At 36.7% G+C, this 24856-nt stretch overlaps 1 protein-coding gene and 1 pseudogene across 2 annotated transcripts; both read left to right on the top strand.

Annotated features, from left to right (window-relative positions):
- Nucleotides 1-2305: 2305 nt before the first annotated feature.
- On the top strand, nt 2306-6320 carry psmb4 (proteasome 20S subunit beta 4). Of its 2 annotated transcripts, none has more exons than XM_016283370.1 (7): nt 2306-2463; nt 3522-3728; nt 3834-3980; nt 4897-4978; nt 5077-5193; nt 5314-5402; nt 6113-6320. In XM_016283370.1, exons 1-7 carry the CDS (start codon nt 2339-2341, stop codon nt 6123-6125), a joined length of 780 nt encoding a protein of 259 aa, XP_016138856.1. In that variant the 5' UTR covers nt 2306-2338; the 3' UTR covers nt 6126-6320. The 2 variants fall into 2 exon arrangements, with proteins under 2 accessions (XP_016138856.1, XP_016138855.1); XM_016283369.1 differs by lacking the exon at nt 2306-2463 and adding an exon at nt 2774-2933.
- Nucleotides 6321-19059: 12739 nt separating this feature from the next.
- LOC107593549 (retinol dehydrogenase 12-like) lies at nt 19060-22204 on the top strand (annotated as a pseudogene).
- Nucleotides 22205-24856: the final 2652 nt, after the last annotated feature.

Here is a 24856-nt window from a genome sequence, read left to right as displayed (position 1 = left end):
CTGGAGCAGAACCACATCGTCTGGAATGGATCGAGAACTGCTGCGTTGCGTTCAATCTTTGGACAAGCAATCATGAAGAATATAAAGGTTAATAAAAAGCAAACTTTAGTGTTTCTCCGCTATTCTCTGGAGTGAAATGGCTGACTAGTTTGGAGTTTTGCATTAAACCCGCGGCTGCTGAAATGCTGGTCTAAATACTAATGAGACTGTAAGATCAAAGCTCTCTGTAAATTAGTCCCACGCGACCCACCTTACACGGGAAAAACAGCCTCCGGGCGAAAACAAGAAATGAGATATGGTGACTTGGAGAATCAAAAGCGTGCTTTCAGACAGAAAGAAGTCAGCTTTTCATTTCAAACGCCAGATAGGCCTACTTTTGAATTACAACCTTTAAATTATAAAAACAGAAAAAACTGCTGCAACAGAACAACAAAAGAAAAATGAATAATGAGCATCCTATAATGGACATGCTGCATACAGACATTATTCATATGTCTTCAGTGAATCCCAGCTTTTCTGCATTATAAATTAGTAATACAAAATGACTAATTAGTAGGCTAATATATTACTAATCAAAAATTAAATTTTGATATATTTACAGTAGGCTAGAAAATGTACAAGCTACCTTCATCAACATGATCTTTACTTTTTATCCTAATGATTTATGGTGTAAAAGAAAAATTAATAATTTTGACCCATACAATGTATTGTTGGCTATTGCTACAAATATACCTGTGCTATGACTTTTTGGTCCAGGGTCACATATCAGTAAGGAGTGGTGATAAAGATGCAGTACTAAAAGCAACTGCTTACTAACCTGTTAATAGGCTTTAACACAAACTATTCACCATGACACAGGGTGGCAGAAGAGCTGGACAGAAATCAACAAACACATTTAAATTGTAGCAACGTAATGTGTTGTTCTGTACATGTTCATGCAACCGTGTGAAAGAAATGTAAGATCCAAGAGGGTTGTAGAAATCATGTTAAGCAACATTCATCAGTTGTGAGGTAGGCAACCTTCTGACTACATCTGTTATTTCCACAGCAGCACTTTATGGATCACACACTTCCTGTTCTTATATTTTTTGTGGTAATACTGTGGTAACATTTTATTTTAATGTATACTGATACAGTAAAACTACAACCAAAGATTTGTAATATTATCTAAATTAATCTATTAAATAAAAGGGGAATTGCTTTAGGGGTCCATATTCACATGCAATGTCAACATTTTAGACTCAATGTGTATAAAATTATCATCATTATCTATTATGAGGTGGCTGATTAACAAAATGAAATGTAAAGCATCTGTATCCAGTTAACTTTTATTTGTTAGTCTTGCCAATAACTCCCAATGTTCGCTACAGCGTTTATTCAGCTGCTAAAACAAATGGCCTTCACTTTCTGATGTGAATGGAATTTAGCATCCTGGTGGGCTTGTTTTTTTGAGCAGGATTTTACTATTTACATGCTGTGTGAGGCATGAAAGGTTTCAGGCACCCCATGAACAGAAAGGCCTTAAGTTAGCATGACCATGTAAATGTGCCTCTTTTGATGTGACTTTAGAATCAGTATTAATTTAACTGTTAGTTCTAAGAAATAAAAAATTTAATGTATTATTTCTGTCAACTAGAGCATCATCATCTACCTCTTACCTGTTGAAGGAGGGTCATTTGTTACCTGCCATTTAGCAGACACTTTTTCCTTTGAACATTCTCTTATTCTTTAACTAAGAAGTAGGCCTAATTGTATTTTTATGAGGCCTGCCCAGTGAACTGAAGCTTAATCTATAGAGCTGTTCAGTCACATCGAGTTGTAGGCCAACCAAGAAGTCTAATTCACAGAGAAATCTAATTTCCTTTGGGTTTTTAGAGCAGTGGCTTTGGATTTATGAGTACAATAACATCTACGATATATAAGGACTACAACAGTAAACTCAAATTCTTGTGGTAGAGTAGTAATTTACCATAATGTTAGCTCATTGACTTAGTACTCAATAAATTAATAGTCAATAATAAAATAGATCTTCCAGGTTTTAGGTTAACAAATAAAATAATTAAACAGTTCTATTTCTATTCTGAACTCATTTTTAATATTCTGCTTATTTTTGCTCACGTAGCCTAAATATTTATTTGATCGTTTTTTTTATTGATTAATATTTTGGATTATTATATTTAGCTTTACGTATAAACTTCAAACACATCACTTTCTCAGCAGAACACATTCTACATCTAAAGAAATGACCACAGAAATAAACACAACCCAATATCCCACAATGCCTAGCGCGTATTACATGGAGCGCATAGCAGTAGCGTCATTTCCGTCAATTTTGAACATGGAGGCGAATGGACTGAAGCTGAATTTCTGGGAGAACGGACCGAAACCCGGTCAGTTTTATTCATTCCCGGGTAACAGCAGCAGTAGTGCGGCTCCAGGATGTGGACCCATCAAACACACACTGTAAGTTCATCACGACTTGTAATAATAAAATAGATCTTCCAGGTTTTAGGTTAACAAATAAAATAATTAAACAGTTCTATTTCTATTCTGAACTCATTTTTAATATTCTGCTTATTTTTGCTCACGTAGCCTAAATATTTATTTGATAGTTTTTTTTATTGATTAATATTTTGGATTATTATATTTAGCTTTACGTATAAACTTCAAACACATCACTTTCTCAGCAGAACACATTCTACATCTAAAGAAATGACCACAGAAATAAACACAACCCAATATCCCACAATGCCTAGCGCGTATTACATGGAGCGCATAGCAGTAGCGTCATTTCCGTCAATTTTGAACATGGAGGCGAATGGACTGAAGCTGAATTTCTGGGAGAACGGACCGAAACCCGGTCAGTTTTATTCATTCCCGGGTAACAGCAGCAGTAGTGCGGCTCCAGGATGTGGACCCATCAAACACACACTGTAAGTTCATCACGACTTGTCAGTTTTGTGCTTAGCAGTCAGTAGGTTTGTGCTTTCGATTTGCCTTTCTCTGCTGCATCATCATGGAGGTAAGTCGCTGTTTACCCCGGAAAATTGTCTCGGATATATATTTTAAAATATATTCGATTAGTTAGATGTTTACGTTACTGTGAATGTAATTTATATCTCTTTCTTTTTCCACTCTTCATCTAGTGAAAAAGTACGAGTGTAATGGTCCAGTGATAAGTTAGCTTGTTAGCAATAATGCTAATGAATAGGCAAATATCAAATCCAGTGTTTTAATAGACTTATTATGTACAATATATATGAGGAAGTACAATATATATGTCTTGGCATAATTGTGGACATGCATGAGACTAATAAAGACAATAATTAAAATAAAAACACACAATATAAAAATCTATACGGCCAATTAATAAATAGAAATCTGCATTTTTGATCAAGTACATGCAGCCTTGGTGAGCATAAGAGACTTGAAAAATCTTACAGACCTTTGAACGGTAGTGTTAAATGCATATTTACATTCAATTAGTCTTTTATTAATTTATAATGTCTAATGTTTCTCAGCAACCCCATGGTAACGGGCACATCAGTGCTGGGTGTGAAGTTCACTGGAGGTGTGATCATTGCTGCTGACATGCTCGGCTCTTACGGCTCCCTGGCACGCTTCCGCAACATCTCCCGACTCATGAAGGTCAACAACAGCACCATCCTGGGAGCCTCGGGAGACTATGCTGACTACCAGTACCTTAAGCAGGTCATTGAGCAGATGGTGTAAGTACACACACATTTGTTTATGATTCGGTTGAATACTTTGTCAGGTTTGAGACCTCACATCAGTGTACGTTAATAGGTAGAACTTGATCTGTGTTTGTTTAGGGTTGATGAAGAGCTTCTTGGAGATGGACACAGCTACACCCCTAAAGCCATCCACTCCTGGCTCACGCGGGTCATGTACAACCGCCGCAGCAAGATGAACCCCTTGTGGAACACAGTGGTCATTGGTGGATTTTACAATGGAGAGAGGTGGGACAGTGTCCAGACAACTACTGTTGAGTGTACAAAGTAGATGATTTGCGTTTGAATGAAAGTCCGTTTGAAAGAAAATTCACAATCCAATTTTTTTTTGTAATCAGTGAAACAGAGAGGGAGAGAGAGACTTGATTTGATCTAATGGGAATCCCTCTCAAATAACAGGTTGAAAAATTAAAAGACATTGGTGACTAAGTTTGTTAAGAGGTGAATTTACAATGTGCAAATTATTACATTTTGATGAAACATTATAAAGAGCATTATTTTTCTTTGAATTACTGTTAGGCCTAGTGTCATTTTAAAGTCAAATTTATTTGCTTTTCACAATACACATTTTTTTTTTCATGGTGTTAATGTTTATAATAATATCCTAATATCTTCATGTCTAATAGTCACATTTAGCAGATTAGAGCTGGGTGATACTGTAGTTTACATTTTGCTATATAGTAATAACAGTATACATAGAGCTGGGTGGTAATACTGTTATATTTTGTGATGAAAAAAAGGCAGTTGATATTTTCTATATAGTATGTATCACTTTACATGAGTGTATTGTATGTAATTATTTTACTTTATTTACAGAATGTTTATAGTTTTGACAGTAGAACATTTAAACCGTTGATTTTCTAGACTGTATTCTATATTGTGTAGCACTTAACATGAGTGTACTGTATGTATCTATGTAATATATACTTATAGTAGTTGTATGATTCATTATTATTTATTTGTTGAATAATTTCAGTTATTCACCTGTGAGTTTTTGTTCAGTTTACGACAATTACTATTCGGTGATGTGTATCACTTACAGTTATATAGAAAGTGAGGTCAGTTTTGTGACTCGATGACTTGGAGTTGTCTGCTGTTATTTAAATTGAATTGAACACAGTTTTTTTTGTGTCGCTCTCTTAAGCTTTCTTGGTTATGTGGACAAGTTAGGAGTTGCATATGAAGCCCCAACAGTAGCAACAGGATTTGGTGCTTATTTGGCTCAGGTAAGGTTTTCTTTTTTGTTCATCAGATAATCTTGCTTTTAAGATTTAGTTAAAACCCTTATTATAGGAACTCATCATATATGCTTGTGTTTTTGCAGCCCTTGATGAGGGAGGTGACGGAGAACAAGGTAGAAATCACAAAGGATGAGGCACGAGCGCTGATAGAGCGATGCCTGAAAGTTCTGTACTACCGTGATGCCCGTTCCTACAACAGGGTAAGGCATGCTTTCTTCTATTTGTCCTTCATGAAAAGATCCTTATCTCAGGTGCAACATTTCATTGTAAATGTGTTTTAAGAAACAGAAAATAATACATTTTCTTGGGACTTCCTGTAGCATGAAATCGCCATTGTAACAGCTGAAGGCGTTGAGATTATAGGACCACTGTCATCTGAAACAAACTGGGACATTGCCCATCTGGTCAGGTAGGCTGAAATTCATGATTCATCGAAATATTTTCTCACCATTTATGGTTTAATAGACATTTGATGGGATTAGTATAATCTACATTTCTGTTTGGAAACGTGGGGTTGGTAAGGCTTTTTTAATTTTATTGAAAGATCAGGTGTAGATTAGTTTTTATTGAAAATGACAGTAAACAGTATGTATTTCTTTACAATTTATTCAAATATTTCTTTACAATTTATTTATCTTTTCTATTTAAAAATGTCATCTATTCCTGTGATGGCAAAGCTGAATTTTCAGCAGTCATTACCACAGTCTTCATTGTCACATGATCCTTAAGAAATAATTCTAATATATTGATTTAGTGCTCAAGAAACCTTTCTTATTATGATCAATGTTGAAGACATTTATGCTGATTAATATTTGTGTGGGAACCGTCATACATATTTTTCATGATACTTTGATGAATCTAAAGTTCACAAGAATATTATTTATAAATGTCCTTACTGTCACTTTCAATTCAAATTAATGTGTCCTTGCTCAACAGAAGTATTAAAAAATTTAAAAAGAAAAAAAAAAGTTCCTTACCTCAAACTTTTGAATGGTAATGTATTTAGTGCTGTGCAAAGTTGTTGTATATACATATCAGTGGAGTGCATAGTTGAATTTAGTTAAATCATGATTGCTGATTCATTGTATTGACCTAAACTGATGTTTGTTTTTATTGCAGTGGTTTTGAATGAGTCTTGTTCTGCTGCCCGTTTTGCCACATCATCTTTGGACATGCTCTTAGCACCACCAGATCACGATTGTATTGTCAAGACTAGTTAGAATTGTTTCTTGCTCTTTTGTTATACATAAACTTCATAAAATTGTTTGCCATGTGTTTTTGTTTTTCTATAATTGGTCAGTAAATCAAAAATTCATATGCAAGTTTTCCACCAAGGGTGTTTATAAATGAATGGAGTTACATTATTGAGAGTTTTCCAACTTGTTCATTCCCCCCCCCCCCCCCCACATGTTTTGCAGACATAGAAATACATGGCTAAAATTTTATTTTGTGGTGGGGCCAATGAAAACAAAGTAAAAATTCACTGAAATACTGGTTCAACTAAGCCAGCATTAAAATAAAATCCCTGGTGAGGTAAAAAAAAGTTTCTAGGAATAAAAACATTCTACCACATTAAAAGAAACACACTGCTTACATTACATCCCTAAAAGTGTTTATTCATCATGTAATCAAGTATGTTACAGTATAACCCTAAATATAGCAGGTAATGATTTCAAATAATTTCTATTTACATTTATGCACATTATGACAACAGATCAAATCTGATGAAAAGGCATTAAGTGATAAGCTAAACCACAATGTGTAACACGTTGGACCTTTGTAATTCAATGAACAATAGAAGCCATGACTACGCAGGACTTCACACTAGGGATCTTTAGCCCCCATTAATACAACAAATATTTACACATGCTAGCATTTACACAACTCATTTTCTTCTCGAAACATGAAATCTTGGTGGAAGGCGGCACACAAAACACCTGCAGATTTTAAAAAAAAGTTCTTGACCTCTTGATTCCATTTGACTTAATGATCTACAATTTCTGAATCCTCAAAACCATGGAAAGACTCCACATCGCTGTCCTTCTCAAAGAGACTTCTTAACGCAAGCATGCCTGATTGTGGAGAGGACCAAGATTCTGCAGAAACAATACTAGAAGTCTCAGCTTTCTGCTGCTCAACTTTTTCTCCTTGCAATTTACTGACAAGCAGAGCTTCAGTAAGACTTCGCACCAGCTCAGAGGGTTCCTCAGATGTCGCCTCTGGGTTTGTGCTCAAAACCTGATCAATAGAGCGAAAAAGTAGTTTGGGCTCTGCTATAAGGACATCCAGTACCTCAATAAGCCAGCGAGACAGCAGAAGGGCAAGGTCAGCTGGTTTGGCTCCAACCAGTTCTTGTGGCGCTTTTGTCACATGCTCGCTCCAGCGAGCCTGCATAAACTCACGTAACACTGGCCCCATACAGGCTTCAAGGGGCTGTAGACGGCGAGAGCAACTACGTGGGATCAGGCCTGGAAGAGTATTAACACTGTTGAGCGTCACCAAGAATTCATTGGACATGTGGCCTTTGTATGTGTCCATTATCAGCAATCCTTTGCCTCCAGAACTAGGGTTGATGTGCCGACACCACACTTTGTCCAACCAAAGCTGAAGTCTTTCTTCATCTGTAAACCCTTCTGGCCTAGCCTCCAGGATGAAGAAGTCTGGCAATGAACTTGCATCCTCTTTGAGAGGTTCGCCTCTGAGGAAAACCATGGTAGATAATAAGGTCCCATCAGCCAGGGCTGTGAACACAATATCTATGAGTGGATCTGTGGTGCCCATCAACTTAAAAGCAGACAACATGGACGACGAATCTGCAGAGGCTTCTTCCAGCTGCTCCATATCTACAAAGATGGAAAGCTCATCCATGGCACCAATAGAAGACAACCTAAAGGATTCTGAGGTCACTTGCTTTTTTAGAAAGCTGCTGAAGGAGCTCTCCAGCTCCTGGGATTTATACGGTAGCAACTTGCTGGATGTGGCAAACGCTTGCAAGCCCAGATCGTGGCGTAGCAAGAAATCAACCATTGAGTCGTAAGATATATCTTGCACACCATGACTTCTCATGAACCCGAACAGGTTAGATTCATCGATAGGCAGTTGTTGCTCACGTTGGCATAGCACCCATTCGACTAAGCTATCAGCCACCTGTGATGTCAAACCTTCTCGGCTTCTCGAGGGATCAAGCTGAAGTTGCCGTTTCATAAGCAATGACTGGACTTCTTCTGGTGGAGTGTCGAAGTGATTGGCGGCCTGAGGGACCCCGCAGCAGAGTGCGTACAGTACGACTTTAAGCTGTGCCATGGTAAATGAGTTTTCTGCTGTATGTTCTGTATCAACTTCAGAAAGCCCTCCATTCAAAGCATCTGGATTGGCTTTACATTTTTTGTCTGGGACAGCACTTGGTTCAATTGGCTGAACCAGAATGGGAAGTGACAGTGTGCAAGCGGGGCTAGCAGGGAGCATTATTGTGAAGCTGGGTCGAGGAAGGGGGTTGGAGGAGAGAGGAAATGAGCTCCCATCCACTTGTAAAGGCAAAAAGACCCCGTTGTTGAGTCTTTGACCTCCTTGAAGAAGGTCCGTTGGGATGAAGACAAATCTATAATGACAGTAATTCATAAGTTACCTCTTCTGCTAAACTGAAAGTTAAATGTCTAGCAACTTCAATTCCATTGACTTTCATTACATGGGCAAAAAAAACCTGAGACATATTTCAGAAAAACTTTTTGTGTAAAGGCTTTCACACTGCGTAGTTCTAGGAACTGAACTCTAGGAACTAGCCAGCATGGTGGTTCCTAGAGAACCAATTTCTCCCTCGGACCGAACTCCGAAGCATCTGACAGTGACGTCTTTATTCATGTAATTTACAAACGCCAACAACTGGTGAATGGAGGATGCCGTGATCGGAGCTGTTTTTGTTGTGTCGTGGGCTTCGTGATAACGAAGATGGAATGTAAACGTACAAAGAAATCTGACTAAATCTCCAATGACAACTTGCATTGTTACATATCATCGAGGCTGAGAAAAGAATACAACGCTGCAGACAACAGGTAGCTAAATGCCATTGTCGCTGTTTTCCATGTTCGTGGAGTAATTATTTTTATAGTTTTTTAATAATGCCGGGTAGCCGGTGTTTCGTATGCGTTTGACCAATCAGCGCACACTTGCGTCACTAATAGTTCCTCCCCGTTTTTAAATTAGTTCCCCCAAACGGAGGTACTAGAACTAAATACGTTCCTAGTTCCTGCCAAAACATGCCTAGAACATGCCAAAAAACGGGTACTTCTGCCAATAGTTCTAGGAACTATGAAAAGGTTCCTCCGGTGTGAAAGCCCCTTATGTTCCACAAAAGAAAGTCATACAGGTTTGAAATAACATGAGGGATGGTAAATGATGACCGATAATAATTTTTATGTGAACTATCCTTTTAAAACTTAAAACAAATTGAATCAATGTACCTTTTATAGCCAAGTGAAAATCCTTCTGAAACATAAGGAATATTGTTAATAACTTGATTGTTATAGGATTATTAATAAAAGCTTGAGTTTTCTTTGTCAAATTTTTTTGACAGAAATAACCAACTTACCCCGTGTGGTGCAATGGCTTGCTTTATGTTTAGGATAATCAGCAAGATGTTTGGCCATCAAATCCCCAACATGAGTTTTGTATCTACATGTGGTACAGCTTAACCGCCCCTTCCTGCAAACATTTTAATTATCATTATTGACAATAAAAGTAACATTACAAGCACACCAAAAGAAGAGAAAAAAAATCTTACTTTGGGCAGGGTTTGTATAGGGTAATATATTTTTTAGTGCTTTTGCGAGGAACATGTTCACTGATCATGTGATTGGCATATGCTCTGGAACAGCAGGTGTTGTATCGGCAGAGGGAACAGCTCACATAGGTGGGGAAATGGTTGGAAAAATACGGAATGTCATAGTTGCACTCCATGCAGAAATGTTTTTCTGTTGGCTTGCTGGAAGAACAAGATGATAGCCATTTGTCAGAAGATAAAAATCTATAAATATCTTTACGAAAGTCTGATCTGCAATTTGTTTTCAAACAAAAGTAAATTAAAAGCAATTCAAATTAGATAGACAGCGGTGTAACGATACACGTATTCGTACCGTACGGTTCACAGGGCAAATTCCAAATGGAAGTGATCATCCCTATGCCTTTGAAGGACAGAGCCCTTGGGAGTGGGGACTTTGGAGTGAGCAGGGCATGTGCGTGCCATTATGTAGTCGTTTGGAAGGCACTTGGCAAAGGGAGCGAAGTAATTTCCACATTATCTTCAGCTGGGATGTTCCCGTGACAACGCAGCACGGTGTCCATCAGCAGATGTCGCAGTTTTACTGGCATATGTCTTTTTATTGTTGTTAGCATAACGGTTGCAAATAAACATACATTTTATATTTTAAAAGTTTTTAAAATATGCTATATAATATATAAAAACTAATATATATATAAAACTTTTTAAAATATAAAATTTATATTTTTTATGCCGGTATCCATCAGCGAATCTGCTGACAGACACCGTGCTGCGTTGTCACGGGAACATCCCAGCTGAAGATAATGAGGAAATTACGTCACTCCCTTTGCCAAGTGCATTCCAAACGACTACATAATGGCACGCACGTGCCCTGCTCACTCCAAAGTCCCCACTCCAAGGGCTCTGCCCTTCAAAGGCATAGGGATGATCACTTCCATTTGGAATTTGCCCCATGAACCGTACGGTACGAATACGTGTACCGTTACACCCCTAATAGATCGAGCGAGCAAATACTCACCACTGACTCTGAAACTTGACCATTAGCTCCACCATGCTTTCCACTGTTTTTTTCTTCAATGGGACATTTTGAGATGCTACAAGTGTTGATGTGGTGTTTGAGGGAGTCTTCAGTGGAGGTGCTACTAAATTATCTCTGTTGTCAGTACTGTCAGAATAAGCTCGGATGGTTACCTGAAACAGACATAGAAAATGGTAATGCTATCAAACATGCAGTTAATAAGCAATAAATCAGTAGCGGTGTTAACATTAAGTGACATGGCATCTGTGACTGGGAGTTAAAAACAAACTAACCCTAGTGCCAGGCACAAGACCCTCCAATTGCTTGGGCTTGACAAAGGTCCTGTGAAACTTTTGTCTGTGTTGCCACTCGTCCTTCTCACGGATGAACTGAAGTCTGCACTTGTCACAGTGCCTCGCTGTTTTTTTCTGGATGTACAAACACATACCTTAACAGGAGCTTTCTGACACATCAGCCAATATTAACATTTATAAGAAAATTTCTCATATCAATAATCAATAAATCAGCAGACAATCAATATATGATATTCCTAAGTCTAATCATAGGAAAGCAGTTTAGGATCTGAAAAGTCTTTCCATATTAATAATTATTTACTATCTCAACACTTATCTACAATAAAAGCCTGTTGTAGTGCTAAGCACTTTCTTTACCTGATGTCTAGTGAAGTGCATTTGGAAGCCGCCGCAAGACTTAAATACTTTTAAGCAAAAGGGACACAGTAAGATGCAGGTGTTCTTGTGCTGCTCTGCAAAGTGGCTTATGACATCTTCGTAGAAAGAAGAGCGGAACTCGCACACCTGAGGTACACAAGAGTAACTGATTTACACAAACGTTTTCAAGACAAAACAGTTGTTGCTGAGAGGAAAAACAAAGCCTGAATACACAAACTCAGTCACCTGACACATGTAGGGCATCTCGCCAGGCTTGTGTGCATGTTTCATGTGGTTCAGAAAGAGAGGTTCGTCCTCAAAGGACCACTCACAGATCTTGCACACTTCTGTATAACAGAACGAAATGTTAAAAGATGACACTAAACTACCTGCAGTCAAATATTAATAACTGTAAAGGTTCAAAACCTAGTTCTCAAACATATTAAAATATTTTAAGGACATATTCTAGGAGTATAGACTCACTTGAGGACTCTGCTTTGTTATGGACTGTCTCAACATGGCACTGCAAACGGAAAGGTGTCGAGAAGTTTCTGTAGCAGTGCTGGCACATAGTATGATAGTCTACTTCCCCTGTTTGTCGCTCCAACTCCATGTGATGTATTGTGTGGTTCATCAGCCTTTAAAATTAGGGTTAAAGGATGAAAAAACTATCGATACCAACAACTCCCCTCAAAAAAACTAACTAAAAACCAACTTACTTGATGTTGCCCTTCACCTTCTTGTCACAGAGTTGGCATTTTATCATGACAGGCTCTGCATTGGGACTTACTGGTGCAGGCTGGCCAGGGTGCTGCCCATAGAAGAAGTCTTCAACTAACATGATCATTCTGCCCTGCTCATCAAAATCCCCAGAGCGAGGACTAGGCGCTCCTTCAGGTATCTCAGAAGTGGTGACTTGTCTGAGAGACGTTTCTGAGGAGGTGGAGAGGGAAACTGGAGTCTTGGATGTGGAGGGGTTTGAGTGGGTTTTGTCACACGGGCGCTTGATCCTTTTTCTAGCTTGGGCTGTCAAGTCCCGGACACTCTTGATAAGTTCTTGATTACATTGCTGGAAAATGGGGAACAAAATAAAGGAACATGAGTAAAGACCTCGGCGAAAGGTTTAAATAATTACCACAGCAGAGGTTCTAAACCAAAAATGGTTTAAAACCCCTGCTTTAAAGTATTGTTCATAGGCATTTAATCTCAAAAGGGTATGAATAAAAACTTACACAGTAGTATCCACGCAGGGACTGAATCTTTTGGTAAAAGGCTTTACAGCGAACACAGAATTTTGAGGAATTGAAGCCTCTCTTCAATGCTGTAAAACAAAGATGCTCTTCTCAATTCCTTCTCAATAGGATAGATCGCACAAAAATAAAAATTCTGTCATCATTATCGCTACAAATCCATATGACTTCTGGTCATCATCAAAATGCAAATTAAAAAATCTGAGAGACTCCTGTACCTCCATAGAATGTCCACTGAAATGTTACACTTTAAAAAGTTCATAAAGAGATTGTAAAAGGAATCCAAGTCTTCGGAAAAGACACAATCTCTTTTTATAATGAATCTCTTTTATTCACATGTAAACTTTGATCAACACTCATACATAGAGCTCATTAAATATGGTAAATGGAAGCTCAAACATGCTTGATTGACCAATGAGGTTCATTCTTGCATGGCAAAGTACAGATGAGCCAAAAGCCTACATTAAGTAAAGCTCAATTCGTATGGATTCAGTTCATTCAAATGATGACAATTTTCATTTTTGGGTGAACAATCCACTTAAACACCTAAAAGACTGTAACTAAAAATGAGATCTGAAAAATCTGTTTTATTAGAAAAAGGTCCTGACCGTTAGTTGCTGTGGCAGGAGCAGGTTTTGTGACCTGAAAAAGCCCACCAGACAGGAGCGGGGCTGGAGCTCTGTTTGTTATATTGTTTTGGATGGTGACGGCCTTGTTTGGCTGCACTAATGAACTCACTACTTGACCAGCAGCTGCAGGTGCTCCAGTAAACTTTGTAAACTTTATTACTTTTATCGTTGCTCCTAATAAAACAACAAAATAAACAGGGTTAAATCATCTAAAATGTTTCAGTTGTAAAATCTGAAGTATCAACTGCATAAATTGTCACCTGGATTTGCGGCTGGTAGGACGTTGGAGGGTGTCATGTTTAGAGTGGTCACTCCAGGGGCTGCTGAAGTGATGCTTTGTAAATTTGAGGGGTTGCTGATGGTCAAAGTGACTGGGATCTGCAATGCAGACATTTTTCCAGGGGTTGTTTGCTGTACTGAACTCGCTGGGGTAACCATCCGAGGAGCAATTAACTGTGGTGTCTGAGCTGATAAGGACACACAAAACTATTTCAGCAAAATAAGTACTGTTTTTGAGTAGCAGAGGAATAAAAAAAAGAAAACTAAATGCCTGGCAACAGATTTCTGGAATACTGTAGACTCTTGAACACTTTACATATTTATTTATTTTATAAGTTTGATGCAAGAACATTCACACTGGTTGTTGAATGTTGAAATGTGAGGAGTGTGGTTTAAGTCAGGCATACGTCACCAGAGAAGTGTGTGTATTGTAATTTTTTTTTATTAAACATTGAGGTCAAAAGAATTAAGCATATGCATGGATGAATTGTTCACCATATGATATATAACATTTAAATATTCATTTCATGCCATCTTTAAAGACAGCAACGCATCCCACAAAATGTGTCTGAGAGTAACTGAAATAAAATCACTGGTTTGAGTTAAGACTTACCAGAAGTCAGAAAACTAATAGGTTGTCCATTCAAAAGATAACCAAGTGATGTTCCCAAACTCATTGAACCTGCCAACGGCTGCCCTGGATTAGGCTAAAACAGATGCCCATCATTTAAATACAACATGTCTAGTTTCAATATGTAAACAGAAGGTTAAATGCCTTATTGACAGTAAGAGAGAAAACTAAAACCTGTGCACTGATGAAGATGGTTTGGCCACCTGCAGCTCCAGCTGGTTGGGCAGCATTAGGCAGTAACGTAACAGCAGGAGCTAGAGGTAAAAACAAAACACTTGGTTGTTTATTTCCATCACTACTTGACCAGCAGCTGCAGGTGCTCCAGTAAACTTTGTAAACTTTATTACTTTTATCGTTGCTCCTAATAAAACAACAAAATAAACAGGGTTAAATCATCTAAAATGTTTCAGTTGTAAAATCTGAAGTATCAACTGCATAAATTGTCACCTGGATTTGCGGCTGGTAGGACGTTGGAGGGTGTCATGTTTAGAGTGGTCACTCCAGGGGCTGCTGAAGTGATGCTTTGTAAATTTGAGGGGTTGCTGATGGTCAAAGTGACTGGGATCTGCAATGCAGACATTTTTCCAGGGGTTGTTTGCTGTACTGAACTCGCTGGGGTAACCATCCGAGGAGCAATTAACTGTGGTGTCTGAGCTGATAAGGACAGACAAAACTATTTCAGCAAAATAAGTACTGTTTTTGAGTAGCAGAGGAATAAAAAAAAAGAAAACTAAATGCCTGGCAACAGATTTCTGGAATACTGTAGACTCTTGAACACTTTACATATTTATTTATTTTATAAGTTTGATGCAAGAACATTCACACTGGTTGTTGAATGTTGAAATGTGAGGAGTGTGGTTTAAGTCAGGCATACGTCACCAGAGAAGTGTGTGTATTGTAATTTTTTTTTATTAAACATTGAGGTCAAAAGAATTAAGCATATGCATGGATGAATTGTTCACCATATGATATATAACATTTAAATATTCATTTCATGCCATCTTTAAAGACAGCAACGCATCCCACAAAATGTGTCTGAGAGTAACTGAAATAAAATCACTGGTTTGAGTTAAGACTTACCAGAAGTCAGAAAACTAATAGGTTGTCCATTCAAAAGATAACCAAGTGATGTTCCCAAACTCATTGAACCTGCCAACGGCTGCCCTGGATTAGGCTAAAACAGATGCCCATCATTTAAATACAACATGTCTAGTTTCAATATGTAAACAGAAGGTTAAATGCCTTATTGACAGTAAGAGAGAAAACTAAAACCTGTGCACTGATGAAGATGGTTTGGCCACCTGCAGCTCCAGCTGGTTGGGCAGCATTAGGCAGTAACGTAACAGCAGGAGCTAGAGGTAAAAACAAAACACTTGGTTGTTTATTTCCACACTGAAGCCCCACAGCTATTCTTTTTACAGTGCTTTTTCAGTGTTTCTAATCACAAACTAATGACCATTAGGTGTCAGTACATGGAACGGAAGTTGTAAGCCTCTAATTAGAAAGCCAGTTCTACCAGGCTTTGGAATATTTTTTTAGAAGCATGCTTGTTTTCTTCTTACCAGACGCCAAAGGCACAGCTTGATTTGCGAGGTCAGTAGTAGCTGATGTTGGTTCAGAGGTGCCATCAGACTGTATTGGTATCAGTACACTATTGCCACTTGGGACTACAGTAACTAAGTAAATGAAAAAATGAACAAAAGGCAAAACACTTTTATTTGTATTTACACTAATTTTCTGAATATATGATTCAATTATATTCATAAAACACTTAAAAGCCTTCTAGACCACATACATTTAAACAATACATAATAAAGAGTAGTTTTTACTTGTAGTAAAACAAACTAAAAAACGTAATTACCTTTGTTATATATCTGGTCCCTGTTTTCTGTAAAACTCTGGCATGGCTCCAGATCATCTTCATCACATTGCATGTAAAGGTCTGATTCTGCCATGTTTCTGTAAACAAAAGATTGATGCTTATACAGTGTCATCACTCCTGTCAACAAGACTAGTAATGTTTGTGGCTGAACATATAATGACAATCTATTTGACAGCTATAAAGCGACAATAATAATAATAATTGTTGTTATTATTATTATTATCAACATGACAATATGAAGCTTTTTGTACAGCTTCTAATCATAATCTAATTCTATATTCTAATATACATATATTTATTATATAATAACATTATTATTTTGTAGCAATAATAAGTTATTACTACAAAACAGCAAATGTACTAATGTTACAGTGGAAAGCAGGGGAAATGTGCTCGTAAATATGAATTATTTTAGTCGTCAGTGCTTGTTTTGTGTCTGCTCTACTCAAAGTTATAAAAAATTTAAATATGTGTTTACTTTCTGTCATACTTCGGCAGAAAGTGACATGGATCCGCCGCTAAACCGATTCCGAGTCCCTTTAACGCCATAACAGACGCACGCACGCACGCACGCACGCACGCACGCGATCTGCTAGTAGAGCGCGCGCGAGGCTAGCGTTAGCACGCTCTGCTAACTGCACTCATGCGCGACCCCGTGCAGCTGTGAATGCTTAGCTACAGGGCTAGCATTTACCTGACTGAACAACTTTTAACAACTTCTTTACGAACAACGACGCGCTGCTTCCAGAGAGAAGAAGGGAGATTCTTACCTCGTGCACGGTTTTGCATATGCGCAAGATATTATGCAAATGTACAATGCCTTATTTCCTTTAATTCTTCGCGGGCTTTGCCATGATGGAAAAACAATGATCCCTGCTCTGCAGACCTTTTCCCTCTCTAGCGAAACATTTAAAAACGTCACTTCCACGAGCGTTTCCCTGCACGCTGATTGGTTGCGATATTTGTGAGAAAGGCGGGTCGATCGTGATTTTTTATTCATTATTTAATAAAAAAGCGAATAAAATAATTAATGTCGATGCTAGCGAAGAGTCGTTGTTACATTACACGCATATAATCATATGAAAAGGTGCCTGGAGTATCACTTCCAATAATAAGAAAAAATGTTATAATGTTGTTTTATCGAAGCTAATTACCATTTACAGTAAATATCAACATTACGAATGTTTTCACATTGTCGAGCATTTGTCGTGCTATCTGCTGCACTGATTTGGTTGTTTTATAACGGCAGTGTTTATCTGCACTAAACAGGATACACACCCACTAGCTTTGCCGGCTAAATAGTGTAGGCTAATGATCCAACATGACCGCTGCAGAGCTAACGACACAAACTCACAACTCGATCATCGAAAGGAAAACGTTGCCTTTTTTAGTCAATGTATGCTAGTCTCGCGCCATAACTAGTAGCACCTGGATAAACGTTTTCTTTTCGTATTAGGCTTCACTCTTTGCCTTCACTAATTCTAAGATGGCGCCTAGCCGGCTAAATAGTGTAGGCTAATGATCCAACATGACCGCTGCAGAGCTAACGACACAAACTCACAACTCGATCATCGAAAGGAAAACGTTGCCTTTTTTAGTCAATGTATGCTAGTCTCGCGCCATAACTAGTAGCACTGGATAAACGTTTTCTTTTCGTATTAGGCTTCACTCTTTGCCTTCACTAATTCTAAGATGGCGCCTGATGTTTAGAAGTCAGGAACGCGTTACTCACATAAGATATGAAATGGTTCTATCTAAATATTCCTCGATTGAAACACCAACTCTTTCATATTAAAACGAGTATGTTTCTCGAACAACACCAACACAGTTTTGGGATTTTTATAGAACGAAATGGTGTCATTATAGAGTCGTTTAAGTTTATACTCTTAAAACCAAGAACAGAATTTGGATTTCAGAGCAATGGCTTCCCCTCGAGATTTTCCTGTTTTCTTTCCCATTTCTTAGGATGATGGTTTAAATGTAAAAACATAACTTAAATAAGATCTGTTTTGTTCAAAATTCATACCTTAAAACCTTAGGCATGAAGCAGCTGCGTTTTTAAATTATGTGACAATTTGTTAGCATCTTCAAAATTCACCTTTATTGTTTGACTGTGTAGCCTATTTTATGTTCACAAAGTTATTTATGGGCATCTATGGTTCCATGGATCTATGCTTCATTTATCATCCATGGAACCTTTCCATTGCACAAAAGGTTCTTTAGTGGAAAAGGGTTCTTTAGATTATTAAAATGTTCTTCACATGAAGAAAAAAGAGTTTTAAGATCTCTTCACTAGAAGGTTCTTTGGGGAGCCCAAAATGGTTTTTGAGGCATCTCGACGAAACCCCCTTTTGGAACTTTAATTTTTAAGACTTAAGTGTAGAATTTTTTTTTATCTTGCACTAATTTAAATCACAGGCCATATATCAAAAATATTCCTTAAAACCCATAGGAAAATTCAAAGGGAAAGAATGTCCAATTAGCCTATTTTGCAATAGTCATTGGATAAACTGCAACCTATTTTAGCCTGCTACTCAATCAAAAAAAAAAAAGTAGGTTGTCTTGTTTACAAACTCATATGGTTATAACAATAGATTAAGAGAAAGCGCATTTTAAAATATATGCAACCCTGACTGATTTTTTATTTTGATCCCCATATTTCTGATTTGGGAGCTATAACCTAATAAAATCATCAAAATCATCAAAATAGTGCCAAACCAATGAATAAGGCCATAGGAGGGAAGATGACACATGACTCATACAATATACCCCCAAGAGCTTTTTATAGCTTAAAAGATCAGGAGCTGTTTTCAAATACCTCAAACTGCACAAATGAAGTCAATCTTAAATCCAAGAAACTTTTTTGCATCTAACGAAAATCTCTTGTTTCAGTTTTCTGTTTGAAAAGCAGAATTTGTTTAGATCACTGTTTTTGTTCTTCACATCTCTGTCTGAGCGTAAGCCGTGGAATCTAGCATGATCTTGACTTAATCTTCTTATAAAACCTTGACCCAGCCTTAAATGCAGGGTGATTAGATGTGTTAGCCGGCACTGAGCTTGACGGTGGCCGTACAGATTTTTGTAAGCAGTTACTGTACAACAGAAAATAAAATGAAAGCAGAGCTGACAGCACATCACAGTGGATGACATGTATCTCTCTATTCAAGTAACTCAACTGTGGGAGGAACTGAAGTCAAATCGTCTCGCCAAATATGGCACAGTAACTGTGGTCACAGCTATTAGTAAGTTACGTCATTTCATTTCCTCTCATTCTAACTGTCGGTGGGCTAAAATAACATTTCAGTCAGTTATAAACTAATAAGTTTCTTCCATATATTGTTGAATATAATAATACAGAGCTATTGTGCTGAATGTACAATGCTGTGGCTCAAAAGGTATTTAACATAGCTTAAGGGATTTGGTTCATTTTTTGAGGAATCTAATAGAATTCAGAAGCTGTGTGATCATATTTTTTTCCACTGCACAGTAATATCAAATCCATATATATTTGGATATGTGTTCAACTTGCATGGTGTTTACACAGCAGATGTACACATTTACAGCAATAAATTTAAAAATACATTTTTCAAAAATGACTCTTAGTATTATGGACCTTATGAATTTGATAAGGGCAGTGAGCCAACTCTTCAGCAGTGCTTCCAAGCCAGATCTAAACCAAAAGCACTTTTTCATATTTTCAGAATCTTTGTAGACCACATTTACAACGTGTAGAATTCCCTGGGACTTGAATGAAAGAATGTGGCTTATAATAGACCTTCAAAAACAGGTTTGGTTCTGCTGAGAAAATGGATTGCAGGTGGAGTTTGCCGCTGTCGTGTGCGACTGGATGGGAAGACAGTCATCATTACTGGTGCCAACACTGGCATTGGAAAAGAGACAGCACGTGACCTGGCCATGAGAGGTAAACACACTGTTGAAATGTTTTGTCATTTTATCCTTACAAAACCACTGAAAGGTCTAGATTTTGGAGGATTTTAAGGGATATAAGGTGCACTTTGCATCATAAACTGATGGACAATAGCATCTGTTTTTTTAGGGGCTCGGGTTGTGATGGCTTGTCGAGATCTTTCAAAAACAAAAGGCTGCGGCAGAGATTCGCCGATCTACAGGAAATGGCAACATAGTAGTTCAGCACTTAAACCTCTCATCTCTGCTCTCCGTGCAGCAGTTTGTGCATGAATACACTGCCGCTGAGGATCGACTGGATATACTTATTAACAATGATGGTGGGACCTTTGACCTCATTATTAGTTAAGCAACAAATAACACCGTGCTTTAACCTGTATTGTTACTTGTTGCACATTTTGTGTGAACAAACACTTTAGGAGTGATGATGTGCCCTAAAAGCCTTACAGAGGATGACTATGAAACCCAGTTTGCTATCAATCATTTGGGCCATTTCCTCCTGACTGTCCTGCTACTGGACGTGTTGAAGAAGTCTAGTCCTAGTCGAATTATTAATGTATCCAGTATTGCTCACAAAGGAGGTAAAACCCACCCATTAACATCGTAGCTTCACATATTTTAGTTGCGAGGCTTTCCAGAAAACGTTTGTTGTACATGTGATAAACAAAATATACCAGAAAATATCCATATTTAATCTTGTGTATATCAGGAATGTTAGCAGAAATTATGAAATCATTGACGATACTGTTAAGACAGTAAATATTTTAACAATTATGGCCAATCAGCAATACGAGTCTGATATTAAAGTTCTATATTTGTCTAAATAAATAAAAAATAAAACAATACAAGTAATTTTAAATGCTAAATTTATTGAATTTAGTGAATTTTAATGCTGAAAAGGGTAATTTATGCATAACTAAATGTTTATGTATACTGTACATGTGAAAAATGTATATACATTTTGAGATTACAGTATTATTAATTTTGCAAATGAGACTTTCGTATCCATGTGACATATTTCAGTCAGATGACCTTTTGCAGGTAAGACCCACTTTGATGACCTTAATTTCAACAAAGCACCGTACGATTCCTTGGTCAGTTACAGGCAGAGCTAACTTGCCAACCTGCTGTTTACTCGAGAATTAGCACGGAGGATTAAAGGTTTGTGCACTCATTCCAAATGCATCAGTCACATTCAAACATAGAAAATGCTTTAAAAACTGTTTTACAACTGAATATTGCATTAGGCTTGTTTATTCCTGCTCTATTTTAAATCAGGGTCTGGTGTAACAGTGTACTCTCTTCACCCTGGAGTAATCCGCACTGAACTGGGACGTTACGTGCAGACACGCCACCCTCTGCTCAGTGCTCTGTTGTCTTTTCCTGCTCTCTTACTGATGAAAACCCCCAGTCAAGGTGCTCAGACTTCTATTTACTGTGCGGTTGCTGAGGGGCTGGAGTCTCACCTGCTATTTCAGGTGAGTTGTTAATATTAATATATTTTTCACCATGATGGGTTTGTATTTAAATTTGTCTAAATATTGAACCTTTTCTAATATGTTTATTCTTGACACTGAATGACAATGAGATCTGTTTACAGTGATTGTAAACTGAAGGAACCAGCTCCTGAAGGTAAAGATGATCTCGCTGCCCTGCGATTGTGGGAAATAAGTGCAAAGCTTGTCGGCTACGATGAAGAGAACTGACAACACTCCACCAAGCTCTATTCATAATACCACATGCCTATATATGAATGCTTTGTATGCAGCTATCAACACTCAGATCATCTTTTCCATCTTTGTTGATGTTTTTAAAATGTAAAACTTTATTTAATTGAATTTATGATTATTGATGATTAGTGGTTTAATCAACTAGAAGAAGAAACCAGAATCTGAATGGTGTTTTTGTCTGGATTGGCAGCCTACTGTACTGTGTTCCTTGACTTGCCCATGACTGATGTCATTTGACATTTTAAAGCTGTTTTGAAGTATCTCATTTGATGAGTAATAAAGGTTTCATTAAAGGATATCTTTATTGTAATTGAATTGTAAATTCAAATAAGAAAAATAAATTTTAAAAGTGCAGTTGGTGCTTGTAAAATCAGTGAGTGTTGTGATGTCTGATTCGTGAGTCGTGACCGAATCGTTCTCCTGTGTCGAATCTTTCAAATAAATTTGTTCACGAATCAGACTGAAATGATCCGACAATGAAGGAATTTTAATGCTGGTAATGTTTTATTTTATTTATTTAGTCATTTAGCAGATGCTTTTATCCAAAGCGACTTATAAATGAGGACAACAGAAGCAATCAATTGTAGTATTAAAACAACTAAAAACAGATCCAAAACTAAAAGCTAAAACTTTATAAATACTACCCATACACATTTTAAAAATAAAGAGATTATATAAAAATGACAAACAAAATTTCAAAACTTAACATTGAAATGAAAAGCAAAAAATAAAGCTAAAAACAATTCAAAATATTAAAGAACAAAAGGTATAAGAGTATAATAATGATTCTAACATAACACTAAGCCAAACACCAAAAAAACAACTACATGTGTGTATGTACAACCACACACACATACATATATATATATATATATACACAGTATATATATATATACATACACATTTATAAATTCAATATTGAACTAAAATTAAAATAAATAACAAATACAAATAATACAAATCAAATAGTATTTGTTAGTAGTTTATCAGTAATCCTAAAAAACAACACTGCCAAACACACATGCTAAAAAACAACAACTTACACATTTTAAAAATTTCTTACACATAGTAAGAAATGGTTATAAAAATTGAAACAGAAGTGAAACAAGTAGTAGTAATGTAATAATATTTATTTTGATGATTAATAAATTTTTTGATGAAATCATGTTATTGTAACTGTTTACAAAATAAATTCAAAACACTTTAAAAATGTCAGTAGATGCTATGAAAACACTGTGAGAGTGTAGCTGCGATGTCTGATTCGTGACCGAATCGTTCTTCTGAGTAGAATATTTGAAAATAATTGTCTTTTCTTTATTTATTTATAAAGCACTTTCACACAAAAGTGCTTGATCCAAAGTGCTGTAGCTACAATACAGCTATAATAAAACAAATAAGAAACCACAAAACATCAAAACACAATATAACAATACAATTGACATGGCTAAATAAAAGCTATTGACAAAACAGCAAAGACCAGCAACAGCGAAGGCTCGATCACATCAATGGAACCTCTATCTAGGAACAGAGAGGAAACTGAGATTACAGGATCTTGGGGACCTATTTGGTTTATGAGCAGAGATTGCCTCAGAGATATATGTTGGGGCTTGATTATGCAGAGATTTAAAAACAAAAGTTACAATTTTTAAAATAATTCTAAATTTGACTGGTAACCAGTCAAACCAGTCGAACCTCCGTCTGCCTGTCAGCAACCTTGCAGCAGCATTTTGGACCATCTGTAAACGCATTATAGTACTGACTTAGCTATAGCCTACCATATAGTGAATTACAGTAGCCTAATCTAAACGAGATAGAACAAACAAGTGAATAATCTGTTCAAACTGTTTTACAGAGAGTAACGTTTTGATTTTTGATAAACGCCGTAAGTGGAAGAAACTTGATTTGACCACTGCACTAATTTATTTCTTAAAACCCAGGTTGCAATCAAAAAGAACACCAAGATTTTTAGCACAGGGTGTAAAGTAGGAAGAGAGATAACCAAAATGAAGGGCACAGTCTTCATATGACCAAACAAAATGATTTAGGTACATCTTCGGTATTTAACACTAAAAGATTCTGCTTTAACCATATTTGTAATTCGTTTATAGACAATCCAACAGAGGTCCTAAGAATTCTTTACTTTTATGCTGCAAGGGAAAAGGGTTTCATGAATCCAACGGATTGGTCCGAGCACTGACTCACTGAACCAGCATTATTAAAATATATTATTCATAATATTATAATAATAAAATTATTAAAAATGAGCAGCATTAAAGGCACAATAGCCTATGTAAGATTTTTTAATTAAAATATCCAAAAACCACTTGAACAGTGTTATATATTGTACTTACATTATCCCAAATGTTTTGAAGAATGTTTAAATTCAGAGAAATAAGCAATTTTAACTAGTGACACGGACCGTGTCCATAGTGTCATTGTGTTGACCCTTATTAAGAAGCTTAGTTGTCACCCTAAAGCATTTTATAAGTGGAAATTAAATTACCCTTTTCTTTCTACTATTAAAATATGGGCCGGTATTAACAAGTTTCTGTTACCTAACAAGATGAAAGAACTTTACTATAAAATTCTTCATATGTACTATCCCTGTAATTCTTTACTCTCAAAATTTAAGTTGGACATCTCTTCACAATGCACATTCTGTAATTCTAATTTGGAAACATTATCACACTTATTTTTTTAATGTGATTATGCAAAGGTTTTTTGGAAAGAAATATCTTGGCTTGTTTTCTAAGCTTTCAACAAACGTTTTAGTTTTGAGATAATTAATGTGTTAGGAGTTTTTGTATTGATTTGAAACTATTTTATGAATCTCTCTGCTCATCACTTAATAGGAAAGCTGCTAAAACTACTGTATTGATGGAAAAAATAATGACTTTGATGTAAGGGTTACCTCCTGAGTATTCTTTGAAGTTGCAATTTTATGTGTAATTTTTTATTTTAGTTATTTTGTATTTTAATTTATTTATGATTAATTAATTAAATTTTTAAAAAGGTGTTTGTTAACTTTTTTCTTTTTTTCTTTTCTGTTTATATTTCATTTTTATTATTATG

Source organism: Sinocyclocheilus grahami, unplaced genomic scaffold, assembly GCF_001515645.1.
Source record: "Sinocyclocheilus grahami isolate Dianchi unplaced genomic scaffold, SAMN03320097.WGS_v1.1 scaffold173.1, whole genome shotgun sequence".
Classification (NCBI taxonomy): Eukaryota; Metazoa; Chordata; class Actinopteri; order Cypriniformes; family Cyprinidae; genus Sinocyclocheilus; species Sinocyclocheilus grahami.
The sequence above is the reverse complement of the archived record's forward strand: the minus strand, read 5'-3'. Positions and strand labels throughout refer to the sequence as shown.

Excerpts from the sequence above, each read along its gene's own strand:
- psmb4 (XM_016283370.1), top strand. The coding sequence starts at position 2,339 with ATGGAGGCGAATGGACTGAAGCTGAATTTCTGGGAGAACGGACCGAAA. Across the intron at positions 3,729-3,833 it reads CAGGTCATTGAGCAGATGGT|GGTTGATGAAGAGCTTCTTG; the intron begins GTAAGTACACAC and ends GTGTTTGTTTAG. Across the intron at positions 3,981-4,896 it reads GGATTTTACAATGGAGAGAG|CTTTCTTGGTTATGTGGACA; the intron begins GTGGGACAGTGT and ends CGCTCTCTTAAG.